The sequence below is a fragment of the Schistocerca cancellata genome, chromosome 1 (assembly GCF_023864275.1).
Source record: "Schistocerca cancellata isolate TAMUIC-IGC-003103 chromosome 1, iqSchCanc2.1, whole genome shotgun sequence".
NCBI classification, from domain to species: domain Eukaryota; kingdom Metazoa; phylum Arthropoda; class Insecta; order Orthoptera; family Acrididae; genus Schistocerca; species Schistocerca cancellata.
This window is the reverse complement of record NC_064626.1, coordinates 877,531,692-877,545,789: the sequence shown is the minus strand read 5'-3', so window position 1 is coordinate 877,545,789 and position 14,098 is coordinate 877,531,692. Positions and strand designations below refer to the sequence as shown.

The window sequence follows — 14,098 nt, the reverse complement described above, 5'->3', positions numbered from 1 at the left end:
TAGCTTTCGGAACAAATGTTCCTTCATCGGGGAGGAGAGAGGGGAAAGAAAGGGAAGAAGGGAAAGGAGATTCAGTTACTCACAGCCCAGGTTATGAAGCAACAGGAAAAGGAAAATAGGGAGGGTAGCAAGGATGGAGGCATGGTTGTCAGAGGGAAGCCAAAGATATTCTACTGTAAGTACTGTGCCAGCTTCAAACCAAAGAGGATGCATACAGAAGTAAAGAGGTATATAGTATAAAGATAAACACAACTATGTAGGATGAAAAGATGCGTGAATGGCTAAAGAGGAAAGGGAAAGAGGAGAAGACTGAAGAGTGAATGGGAGTGAGGTTGTTTAACATAGGTTCAGCCCAGGGGGATGGCAGGATGAAAGGATGTGTTGGAGTGCAAGTTCCCATCTCCGCAGTTCAGAGGGACTGGTGTTGGGTGGGAGAAGCCAAATGGCACATACGGTGTAGCAGGTTCCTAGGTCCCTAGAATTATGCTGGAGGGCATACTCCGCTACTGGGTATTGGGCATCTCCTAGGCGGACAGTTCGTCTGTGTCCGTTCATGCGCTCAGCCAGTTTAGTTGTTGTCATGCCAATGTAAAAGGCTGTGCAGTGCAGGCCTACAATATTCCCAGACTACCTTCTCTACCCAGAGGTTCCTACCCCTGTAACCGACCCCGCTGCAAAACCTGCCCCATGCATCCCCCCACAACCACCTACTCCAGCCCCGCTACTGGTAAAACATACACAATTCAAGGCAGGGCTATGTGTGAAACTACACATGTCATTTATCAACTGACATGCCTGCACTGCACAGCCTTTTACATTGGCATGACAACAACTAAACTGGCTGAGCGCATGAACGGACACAGACGAACTGTCCGCCTAGGAGATGCCCAATACCCAGTAGCGGAGCATGCCCTCCAGCATAATTCTAGGGACCTAGGAACCTGCTACACCGTATGTGCCATTTGGCTTCTCCCACCCAACACCAGTCCCTCTGAACTGCGGAGATGGGAACTTGCACTCCAACACATCCTTTCATCCCGCCATCCCCCTGGACTGAACCTACGTTAAACAACCTCACTCCCATTCACTCTTCAGTCTTCTCCTCTTTCCTTTTCCTCTTTAGCCATTCACGCATCTTTTCATCCTACATAGTTGTGTTTTTCTTTATACTATATACCTCTTTACTTCTGTATGCATCCTCTTTGGTTTGAAGCTGGCACAGTACTTACAGTAGAATATCTTTGGCTTCCCTCTGACAACCATGCCTCCATCCTTGCTACCCTCCCTATTTTCCTTTCCCTGTTGCTTCATAACCTGGGCTGTAAGTAACTGAATCTCCTTTCCCTTCTTCCCTTTCTTTCCCCTCTCTCCTTCCCGATGAAGGAACATTCGTTCCGAAAGCTAGGAACGTAAATTTTCGGCTCTGTTTTATGTGTATCTATCGGTTGTACTGAGCTGAGGTAAGTACTGGCCAGCCCCTCTATCTCTTTGTTAGTATTTGTTTCACATCTTTATATGAGATTTTCCATTAATCATTTAGAACTATTAAAAACAGCTTTTGGTGATAATTGTATGAGTCAGTCAAATGTTTTTATTTGATTCAACACATTTAAAAATGGTCGCGAATCATTTGAAGATGAACCTCGGTCTGGCCGTCCTTCGAGCTCAAAAATGAATGAAAATGTTGTGAAAGTTCGCGACTTAGTGAGCTCTGAGTGTAGACTTACAATTAGGGAGATGGCTGATGCACTTAATTCAAGTTTCTAAGCAGTTCAGTCAATTTTAACTGAAAGATCTGAACATGTGTTGAGTGTCCACAAAATTCATTCCAAAAGTGTTGTCACGTGACCAGAGACAATGCCGACTTAAAATGTGCCAAGAACTGATTAACTGGACTAAAAATGACCCAGATTTGTTAAATAGGGTAATTACAGGTGATGAATCGTGGGTATATGGATATGATACTGAAACCAAAGTGCAGTCTTCACAGTGGAAGACTCCAGGTTCACCACGACCGAAAAAAAAAAAAAGCACAGCAAAGTCGACTGAAAGTGAAGACAATGTTGGTGATTTTTTACGATTTTACCGGTATTGTGCAGCATTAATTTACCCCTGGAGGAACAATTAATCAGGAATACTACAAATGTGTCCTTGAGGGTTTGCGCAAAAAGGTGCAGAAGAAAAGGCCTGCATTGTGGAAAGATAGGAGTTGGGTGCTACACCATGACAATGCTCCGGCTCATCATGCCTTCTCCATCGTTGAATTTTTGACCAAATTCCGCAACAACCATATTCCCCTGATTTGGCCCCTGCGGACTTCTACCTGATTCCTAAACTGAAAATTTTCACTGAACGGGAAGCTCTTTTACATTCTGATTCTAATACTAGATACCCTGTGTCCTCCCGGTTGATTCCTGTTTCTTCTTCTATCGCATTATCAGAAAAGTCCTCCCCCTCACAGAAAGTTTCAATGTACTCTTTACAGCTCTCTGCCATTTCCTCTGCATTTAACAGAGTAATACCCATTGCACTCTTATTGTTCCTGGGTAGACATTACAATCCAATATCTGATTTCGGAATCTCTGTCTGACCATGATGTAATCTAACTGGAATTTTCCTCTATCCCCTGGCCTTTCCCAAGGATACCTCCTCCTCTTGTAATTCTTGAACAGAGCATTTGCTGCTTCCAGCTGAAATTTATTGCTGAGCTCAATTCTACCAATACCCTTTCTTCTACTCCTTCCCCTACACCCATTTTCAAGTCTCACATGACTTTAGATTTTAATCTCCCTTGATGTACTGAATTACCCTTTTAATATCCTTGCACACTCTGTCTCCTCATCTTGTGCTTGTGATGTTGGGATGTATACCTGAACTATTTACAGTAACTCACTCTCTGTCCTACCTTTCTATTTGTAATGAATCCTATTCTCGTTACACCATTTTCAGCTGCTATTGATACTACCATACACTCACCTACTCAGAAATCCTTGTCTTCTTTCCATTTCACTTCACTGACCCCACTATATCTAGACTGAGCCTTATCACGTCCCTTCTCAGATTTTCTAGCTTTCCTACCAAGGTCAAACCTCTGACATTCCATGCTCTGGCTCATAGAATACTATCCCTTCTTTGGTTATACAATGTCCCTCCCCACCTCCCATGTCACTTCGTTTTGGGCAGACCATTCCCACAAATCCAAATGGGGGACTAGTCCGGAATCTTTTGTGAATGCAGAGATCATCACAACACTTTTTCAATTACAGGCTACATGTCCTGTGCGTGCACATTATGTCTCCCTAATGCAGTTGTTTCCATTGCATGTGGTCTCCTCGTGCCATTGATCATTGCTCATTCTTCCATCTTTTAGTGGCCATTTCCCACCTAAGGGCCAAGAGAGTACCTGCAGTGGTGTGGTTCGAACCTGGTACCCAGGAAGACTTGATTAGTAGTCAAAAACACTACCCCTAGACCATGAGTCCTTTCCTATGCCATTCCCAATCCCAACCCCTTGCTAGAGTGATCACATTCCTCTGGAGGACCCGGATGCAAGACCTGCCCAATCCACCCATACAACACTTCCTGTCATGGCCTTATCCAATCCCATCAGAGGATGGGCCACCTATGAAAGCAGCCATGTTATATAACAGCTCTGCTGCAATCATTGTTCAGCTTTTTATACTGGTATGACTACTGACTAGCTGCTCGCGAGGATGAATGACCACCACCAAACTGTGGGCGAGAGCAAAGTGGACCACCTTGTGGTACAACATATAGTTGTACATAACATATTTGATTTCAATGGCTGCTTCACACCCTGGACCATCTGGATCCCCCTGTCCACCACCAGTTTTTCTAAACTGTACAGATGTAAGTTCTCCTTACAACAAATTCTCTGCTTCTAAAATTATCTTGGCCTCAACCTATGATAACCTACTGTCCCCACACCCTCTGCTAAACTTGTTTTCACCCCCTCTGTCCTGTTATCACCTCAGAGTTTAGCTTCCCACACCCTCATTGTGCAGTGCTCTCTGCCAGTACGCTCACTGATATTTTCCACTTCTCTGCTCCTCTCCTTTCTGTTTCTTATTTTTCTCCTCCTCTCCCTCTGCCACAGCCCCCACTGCTGCACCTGCCACCCTTGTCCTACCACCTCTAGTCACAACATGTTCTGCCAGGTAGTGCCGATTCCTCTTCCCCTAAGTGTACCCTGCTATCCCTCCACCTTCCTTGTCCCACTCTAGATTGTTGGTCCCATTTAATGCATTTCTGTTGCAGTCTGGTCAGAGGCAGTGAGGGTGCTTGGGTGGGTGAACATGTGTGTGTTTTTCTTCTCTGAAGAAGGCTTGGGCCAAAAGCTTATGTAAGTGTGGTTTGTTAAGAATGGTAAATTTCCACAAAAGAATTGAACATTTCTGCTGCAGTATCATGGTTGACAAGCTTGATTGTTCCAAGGATTGAAATAGAATTTCAACATTGTATACCAAATAGTTCAGGTCAGTGTGTTGACTGTGACTGAAAATGGAAAAAACACTTTTATCTGAAGGGTTGGGCTGCTCCATAAATAAAAACAGAACCGGATGAAGTTCACGCAGACTCTGCACCATCATTGAAGATCACTTACTTTTGGAATAATAATAAAATGATACCCATTGTTTTTTGTGAGTCACAAGAATAATCCTTGCAGATTACTTAGACCAAGGCAGAGCCATAACTGACCCTATAATTCTTCATTATTGTATTGTCTGAAACTTACATTTTCTGAGAAAGACCGATTTTGGCACACAAAAAAGCGCTCTTTCACTAGGGTAATGCAACACCATCTCACACATCAATGACAACAGTATTGGAAGTGCATGAACTGAGATTTGAATGGGTTCCTCATCCATCCTATCAACAGACTTAGCCCCAAGTGACTCATTCCTGTTACCTAACTTGAAACTTTGGCTCATTGGGAAGAAATTTTCATCAAATGAGGCAGTGATAATTGCAGTCAACGAGTATTTTGCAGAGTTTGACAGAACCTATTTTTCTGATGGTATGAAAAAGCGGGTAGATTGTCGGACCAACTGTATATCCCTCAAGGGTTGGGTTCGGTTGTTTTGAGGGAAGAGACCAAACTGCGAGGTCACCGGTCTCATTGGTTTAGGGAACGACGGGGAAGTCGGTCATGCTCTTTCAAAGGAACCATCCTGGCATTTGCCTGGAGCAATTTAGGGAAATGACGGAAAACCTAAATCAGGATGACTGGACGCGGGATTGAACCGTCGTCCTCCCGAATGCGAGTCCAGTGTGCTAACCACTGCGCCACCTCGCTCGGTTATCCCTCAAGGGAGATGATGTCAAGAACTAAGGAGATTTTATTATGAAACAAACATTTTTTCTTGTTTTTTTTTTTTTTTTACCAGACTTATCAAACCACCCCCATATGTAAGAATCTTTTCACCATACCTGTCTGTAACTCAACACGTCATCTTTACAGTTTGAAATAAACACGTCATATATACACAATTACATTAATCATGTATTACTTTAACACATTCTATATTTAAAATCTGATTACGGACAGTTTATACTACATGTTTAATGCCATTTATGATGATCTCATTCACTTCAGCAGTAATTCTGCCCCTCTCTTAAACAGTTTTCTCTGAATTTTCTCTATCATTATACCATACTAAACTAAGGACTAATGCCAATATTTTCATCCACTTCACAGTGTTAGCATAATAAATTTACTGTCACTTTTGAAAAACATTAGGATGCATTGCAAGCTAAAGGTTTCCCTGAACATTTTATTTACATATTTTCTTGAATAATATTGTTTTAAAATCAGGATACAAATTCACAGATACTCTTGTCAAGATGAGGATTTGGCTCACTGTAATGTTCACATGTTTTAAACTTCTTCCTGATGGCTCACTAATTAGTTGAACTGATTTCTATCTTAATTCATCATCTGCAAGTGTAATGAAGGTGTGTAATGTTAACATGTATAAAAATGGTGTGTAAATGATGTGCTGTAATATGAAACTGCAATTTAGAGAGCTTAATCATTGATACTGGGTTGTAAGTGGTCAATAATATTGTTAGATTACTTTTTAAAATCACAATCAACAACAAATTTACCATGAAACAGTTTCCATTTACTCAGTATGCACAAGTACACTGATAAGCCAAAACATCACAACCACTACCCACTGCAATGTTGGATGCCGCCTGATGGCGTTGTGGAACATGACACGGTAACAAAAGTATGCAAGCAGAGCAGACATGGATGGGGGATCACCCTAGCAAAGATATGGACTGCAAATGGGGAAATACATTGAGCTAAGTGACTCTGACAAAATGCAGATTGTTATTACACACAGCCTATGGATGAGTATCTTAAAAACAGTGAAGCTGGTCAAATGTCCATGTGCTACTGTCATAAGCATCTACAGAAAGAGGTAGACGGTCAGTGAAACTACCACTAGGCGCTAAATGGTTGGACGCCCACGACAGTTCACAGAATGTGGGGTTTGGAGGCTTGTCTGCTCTGTTAAGACAGATGGACGGTGATCTGTGGCATCTCTGCGAAAAGAGCATAATGCTGGTGCACACACAAGTGTTTTGGAGCACACTGTACATTGTGGAACATGGAGCTCTGCAACAGACCATCCCTATGTGGTCATATGCTGATCTAATGACACCGTCAATTATGATTGCAGTCGACACAGGTTCATTGGGATTAAACTGTCAATCAATGGAAACATGTTGGTTCTTCAGATGAATCACATTTTTGTCTCACTAGGTTGATGGTCGTCTCCACAAATGCTGTCACTGCGGTGAATGGCGGCTCTGAAATGTGCAGCATGCCACAGACGCAGGCTAGTGGCGGCAGTATTATGCTATGGGAGATATTCTCCCGCATTTGCATGGGACCTGTAATAGCAATCAGAGAGACACACTGACAGCTGTGAACCACCAGCATCCCTTTATGCTTTATGTCTTCCCCAACAGTGCTGTCATCTTTAAGTAGTGTAACTGTCTATGCCTCAGAGCTAGAACCATTCTACATTGGTTTGAGGAGCATCCTAGTGAACTCATGTTGATGTCTCAGCAGCCAAATTTGCCTGATGTAAATCCTATGAAACCCATATGGGTCAGAATCAGGTGCCATCAACACGTACGAAAATCAGCGGCCCATTATTTATATGAATTACATGACCTGTGCATAGACATCTGATGCCACATACCTCCACAAACCTACCAACAAACTGTCAGATCCCTGACATGGAGAAACTGTTACATATTTCTTTCCAAAGATGGGCAAACAAGCTGTTAAGCACATGGTCATAATATTTTGGCTCATCAGTGTACACTGTTCTAATAAAACAATGGAAAATCCAGGATGGAATAAGACAATATAACCAAAAGAACAGACTGCTACTCATCATACAGAGGACAAAACACTCACATTCACACAAGCACAGCTCACACATACATGACCACTTTCTCTGACCACTGAGGCCAGTGTGCATTTCCTGCTTTAGAAGAAGGCCTTGTGTTTGAAACTCAAATGTATAGTAGTCTTTTTGTTGTGCCTATCCGCAACTCTATGTATCCTCTGTATAGTGAGCAGCAATCTATCCTTTCCATCATACTGACACTATTGTAATAGTTTTACAGGGCTGCAACTCAAACTTGCAAGAATTTCAGGTGTATGGAGGACGATGGTGTCAAGAAGCTCCTGATAAATTAATGGTGAGCAGGAGTTAGGAGGAAGGAGGATGGGGGGGGGCGTCAGCATACCACAATAATGACTGTTTATCTCTCAGCTGAGCTATATACCAGCCATAAGCAGTAGTTTAACGGCAGCTTTTAAACTTCTATAATTTATATGGAATAATTTTCATATAATTAATATGCTTTGAGATATTAAGTATTTTAAAATTTATGGTTTATAAAACTCATAAAATTCAATTTCAATGCTAGGTTAAAAATGCAGAACTGCCCAAGATTTTATGAAATTCCTTGAGATTTCTCAGATTTTGCCAAGGGAAACGTAATTCTCTGAGAGTTCCGGGTTTTCCAGAACAATTACCACTCTGTTTTATTTGTATTTTCAAATACTGCTTCATGTTTACCACATGTTTCAATATGTGCATATTTCCCTTGTGTAAACATTATTTCCAAAACACAAGAATAAAAATTACTTTCATCTCTGCAATAATTTCTCCAACAGGAAAGTTGACACTATATGACTATTAAAATTGTGATCACTGTACTGATTACTGATCTGATTTAGTTTTAAATGAATTTTATGTAGGAATTATCTGAAAAGGTGGCCATGAAAAGTTAAATTATTCATCAGTTATATTAAATCCTTTCTAAACTTATGACTCACCTCTGAATGTATGCTATCAAATTAAATATACCATTCCCTTTTCTACAAAAGTGTACTAGTAAAAACTTCAACGCAGTTATAATTTTCCATTCATCATTATAAGAATTTCTCTGGTGTCTCTATGAAATTGTTAGTGCAATCTATGGCATTTTTGATAGGTACAATTACAGTTGCTTACCGTAGGCTAAGGCAATTAAGTTTTCACTAGATGGAACTGATGCCAGTTCTTCTTTCTGTCTATCATGTTCCTTTTCTTTTCCTTCCTCTTGCTTAGAAATTGGCTTATCCGTTAACTTTCTGTAGTGGAGGGAATCTCTTGTCACAACTTTCTGAACAAGTTTTCTGACCTAGAAAAAGACACACTGTTCCAGATATATATATATATATATATATAAATTGAATTTATTATTATTGGCGCAACTAAATGACCATGTACTTCACAAGCTTCACAATTGTTTCCAGAACCATATGAATCACAATCGGTGTTTCAATTCAAGTTTTTCAAGTCTACTCTTTTAAATTAAATTCTAATGATTGACATTAGTCTTCATAAAAAAACCGAAGAAGGAAGGTTAGGGTTGAATGTCCTGTCAAAATTGGGGTCATTAGGGACAGGTCTTAAGCTTGGATTGTGGAAGGGTAGTGAAGCAAGTTGGCTGTATCTTTTGGAATTAATGCAAACAAAGCCAGACAGGTATTTGAACCCTGGTCTTTCTGAATAGGAGTTCAGTGTCTTACCATCGAGCTGACATGTCTGTGTGAACAAAAGGTCGTATGTATACTATTAGCACTCATTTTGACCTTGCTTTTTAATTCTCAAATTTCATTTATATATAAATAAAAAATTGCCCTTTTGTCCAAGAACGGTAAGTACATACTTCCAGTTACTCTACATGCTATTACATAGCAGGATATTCACTTGTAGAGCTGAAGAGTAGTTTATGTTACTATGGCTCTTTATGTGGGTAAACCAGTAAAACTATATAGAAGTGAACTGTGCCATCGCTGACATTCAGTATTTAACAACATTATAGTCCTTTGATAAGAGGCTACAGTTCAAAGGTATGTGAACGCAAATAACCAATTGGGATTGTTACACATTAATCCTCTTTCCTAGTTGACATACTTTTCCAGGTTCTACATACCATTAATTTCTAGGATACGTATATTTAAGATGTTACTTTCATTATTAATCTACCATTGTCCTTAGGTAGCGTGTCTTAGCGTCAGACAACTCACCTGAGCTCTAGAGAGATTTAAACCCAATGTATATAGTAGTTCTTCTATATCCTTATCAAAAATGTAACCACAATGTGATTGATCAAAATAGAGAAAAGCAAGGAGTAGCAAAGGATCTTCTGTATAAAGCTTCACTTTATCTTTCTTCTTTTTGTCTTTATCTCGTTTTCTGTCCTTATCATCTTTGTCTTTATCTCTTCTGTCATCTTTCAAGTCATCATCATCCTGCAACAACAGATGTAAACGATTTGTTTGCTATGGTGTATAATATTTATTGTGTTTAAATTGAATATGACAACTACTTACCTCATCATCATCCTCCTCATCATCCTCATCTTTTTCTTCATTCCTCTCCTTATCATTTCTACTTTTGTCTTTGGAATGTCTGTCTTCTTTCTTTTCATCCCTTTCTTCTCTTTTGCCATTCTTCTTGTCAGATTTTCTGTCATCTTTTTTGTCCTTCTTTTTGTCCTTCAGCAGAAAAAAATGTTAATTACAACCAACACAAGAAAGGAACACTGATGGAAACAAATTGCCGAGTACAAACCTTGTCTTTCTCTTCTTCTTTTGGGCGCTCTGGTGCATCATGTAGAGCTCTGTAGATTCTAAATCCAAAATCACGCATAAGCATCTCATTGAACAGTTCTGCAAATAACGATACTTCAAAAGAATGCTCCTGAAAAATGAAACACAATTTTAATTTAATATTTTACTTCTTTACCTCAGGCCTTTAGTAATAGGTGAGTAATATACAAAGGGCATTCTACAAGTAATACAACACATTTTTTTCTGGAAGCAAGTTGGTTTTATCCAGTATTCCAGTAGACCGAATTATTCCCCAATCTTTTGGATACAAACCACTAGTTTTCAACATAATCTCCATTCAATGTGATGGCCTTACCCCATCTTACTGGGAGGGCCACTAGGCCTGCATCATACCTCTCTACCGGTCGCCATTTGGAGCCAATGTCTTGTTGCATCAATAACCTCCCCATCATTCACGTACTGCTTCACGCAGAGTGCATCCTTCATTGGGCCAAAAGGATGGACATTGGGAGATGAGAGATCTGGACTGTAGGGTGGATGAGGAACAGCCCAACAATGTTTTTGTCTGAGGCCTTGTGTTGCCATGGAGAAGGAGAAGTTCATTTGCATTTTTGTGGTGACAAACAAGCTGAAGCTGTTTCCCAAATTTCCTGAGGGAAGTAGCCCAATACATTTCAAAGTTGATAGTTGTACCATGAGGGAAGACATCGAACAGAGCAACCCCTTCAGAGTTCCTGAAGACTGGAACCATCTCTTCACCAGCTGACGGTGCAGCTTTGAACTTTTTAGAGGAGAGGTGGTGTGGCAACACTCCATGGATTGCTGTTTTGTTTTCAGTTCAAAGTGATGAACCCACATCTCCTCGCCTGTGAAGATGTTCAACAAAAAATTTGTAATGTACAAGCAACTCCACACAGATGGTCCTTCATTGCTCTTCAGGGTCTTCTGTTATGCAGTAAGGTCTTCTGTTTTTCAATAAGGAACCCAGCACTCGCACACCTCTGAGCAGCCTAAATGGTGAATGTGTGTAGCAGCACTACCAACAGAGACATCCAGTTGTACAGCAAGGTGTTTGTTTGTGATCTGTTGATCGCCTCAAATGAGAGTGTCCGCACATTCTACCATTACAGGAGTCACATCAGTATGGGGGTCGTCCGGCACGAAGGAGACTGGAATGGTTTGCAAGACCTTGCTGTGATGACAACAGACATATTGCCCAATGACTCACCATGCTTTTGTTCACTGCCACATCTCGATAGACATTCTACAAGTGCCTTTGAATATCTGCAGTGCTCTGGTTTCCCACCACAAGAAACTCAATGACAGCTCTATACTTGGAATTCACTGTTTTGCAGACATCACTTCGAAGGCTATATACAGGGTGGTCCATTGATCGTGACCGGGCCAAATATCTCATGAAATAAGCCTCAAACGAAAAAACTACAAAGAACGAAACTTGTCTAGATTGAAGGGGGAAACCAGATGGCGCTATGGTCGGCCCACTAGATGGCGCTGCCTTAGGTCAAACGGATATCAACTGCATTTTTTTTAATGGGAACCCCAATTTTTTATTACATATTCGTGTAGTACGTAAAGAAATATGAATGTTTTAGTTGGACCACTTTTTTCACTTCGTGAGAGATGGCGCTGTAATAGTGTAAGTATGTGGTATCACATAACATTCCGCCAGTGCGGACGGTATTTGCTTCATACCCTGTTAAAATGGACTGTTTACCAATTGCGGAAAAGGTCGATATCGTGTTGATGTATAGCTATTGTGATCAAAATGCCCAAAGGGCATGTGCTATGTACGCTGCTTGGTATCCTGGACATCATCCAAGTGTCTATACCACTTGCCGGATAGTTACGTTATTTAAGGAAACAGGAAGTGTTCAGCCACATGTGAAACGTAAACCATGACCTGCAACAAATGATGATCCCCAAGTAGGTGTTTAAGCTGCTGTCGCAGCTAGTCCGCACATCAGTAGCAGACAAATTGCACGAGCATCGGGAATCTCAAAAACGTCGGTGTTGAGAGTGCTGCATCAACATTGATTGCACATGTACCATATTTCTATGCACCAGGAATTGCATGGCGATGACTTTGAATGTCATGTACAGTTCTGCTACTGGGCACAAGAGAAATTATGGGACGATGACAGATTTTTTGCACGCCTTCTATTTAGCGACGAAGCGTCATTCACCAACAGCAGTAACATAAACCAGCATAATATGCACTATTGGGCAATGGGAAATCCACAATGGCTGCGACAAGTGGAACATCAGCGACCTTGGCCAGTTAATGTATGGTGGGGCATTATGGGAGGAAGGATAGTTGGCCCCCATTTTATCAATGGCAATCTAAATGGTGCAATGTACGTTGATTTCCTACAAAATGTTCTACCGATGTTACTACAAGATGTTTCACTGCATCACAGAATGGCGATGTACTTCAATCATGATGGATATCCGGCACATAGCTTGCGTGCGGTTGAAGTGGTACTGAATAACATATTTCATGACAGGTGGATTGGTCATCGAAGTACCATACCATGGCCCACACATCCACCGGCACTGACGTCCCCAGATTTATTTCTATGGGTAAGTTGAAGAATATTTGCTATCATGATCCACCGACAACACCTGACAGCATGCATCAGCGCATTGTAAATGCATGTGTGAACATTACGGAAGGCAAACTACTCGCTGTTGAGAGGAATGACATGACGTGTATTGCCAAATGCACTGAGGTTGATGGACATCATTTTGAGCATTTATTGCATTAATGTGGTATTTACAGGTAATCACGCTGTAACAGCATGCATTCTCAGAAATGATAAGTTCACAAAGGTACATATATCACATTGGAACCTACCTGTTACCAACTGTTCGTCTAAAATTGTGAGCCATATGTTTGTGACTATTACAGCGCCATCTATCTATCACCAAGGAAAAAAAAAGGTCCAGCTAAAACATTCATATTTCTCTACGTACTACACGAATATGTAATAAAAAATGGGGGTTCCTATTTAAAAAAACACAGTTGATATCCGTTTGACCTATGGTAGCGCCATCTAGCGAGTCAACCATAGCACCATCTGGTTTCCCCCTTCAAGCTAGACATGTTTCGTTCTTTGTAGTTTTTTCGTTTGACGCTTATTTCGTGAGATACTTGGCCTGGTCACGCTCAATGGACCACCCTGTATAGCGCCACCACCTACTGGAACTTCATAAAACTATAGGGGATGAAGCAGGAATATTTCAGTAAGCCCCACAAAGAATTCGGTTTTCTTTTTTTCATCCAAAACTGGCTGAGAAAAACAATATGTTGTATTACTTACTGAACATCCCTTGTAACAACATTAGCCTGTCTCTTCAAAATAGTACTATATTACTTCGATTATAATGTAATACCAACAACAGACCAATTGATTGCACAAATTATTACCTTTGTGTCTTCAGGCCTGTAGTCCAGTAACACTGACAATGACATTACTGTGCAATCAAATTTGCCAGATTTTGCTGTACGTGATGGGTGAACGAGGATGTGTGGCCCATCAGGCAATGTATAACGCTTTTCTCGTGCCAGTTTCTCTCGCTCATCTTGCTTTTTTCGATCTTCCTCCTGTTAAATTTATAATAAGAATGTCAGTTTCTGTACATTTAAGTTCACAAAGAAATGTATTTAAAAGAAAAAAAAAAAAAAAAAAAAGGAATTTAAGGATATTGAGTTCCTGTGTTATTTTATGCATTTAAGTTGGGATGGGGATTGTTCACAGAATATTGTGCATTTTTTATGCAAAACTTGTGCACCTAACAACCCCAAAACTGTCCAGCAGATATCACACCCTGTGATGAGGTCCTGTTGAGCACTGAGGGAAATGAATTACAACATGACCGTTTTTCAGTTTATATTGCAGCACC

The 14,098-nt window shown here is 40.7% G+C and overlaps 1 protein-coding gene across 3 annotated transcripts in view; it reads right to left on the bottom strand.

Moving 5' to 3' along the window:
• The window catches only part of LOC126190282 (cell division cycle and apoptosis regulator protein 1-like), a 253,430-nt gene that overhangs the window by 36,209 nt on the left and 203,123 nt on the right, over nucleotides 1–14,098 (bottom strand). For all 3 annotated transcript variants that reach the window (XM_049931010.1, XM_049931011.1, XM_049931009.1), the window contains exons 14-18: nucleotides 13,623–13,799; nucleotides 10,176–10,304; nucleotides 9,935–10,099; nucleotides 9,629–9,853; nucleotides 8,568–8,736 (exon numbers count right to left, since the gene is read on the bottom strand). In XM_049931010.1, the coding sequence (XP_049786967.1) occupies nucleotides 8,568–8,736; nucleotides 9,629–9,853; nucleotides 9,935–10,099; nucleotides 10,176–10,304; nucleotides 13,623–13,799 (865 nt within the window). The remainder of the gene's footprint in view (nucleotides 1–8,567; nucleotides 8,737–9,628; nucleotides 9,854–9,934; nucleotides 10,100–10,175; nucleotides 10,305–13,622; nucleotides 13,800–14,098) is intronic.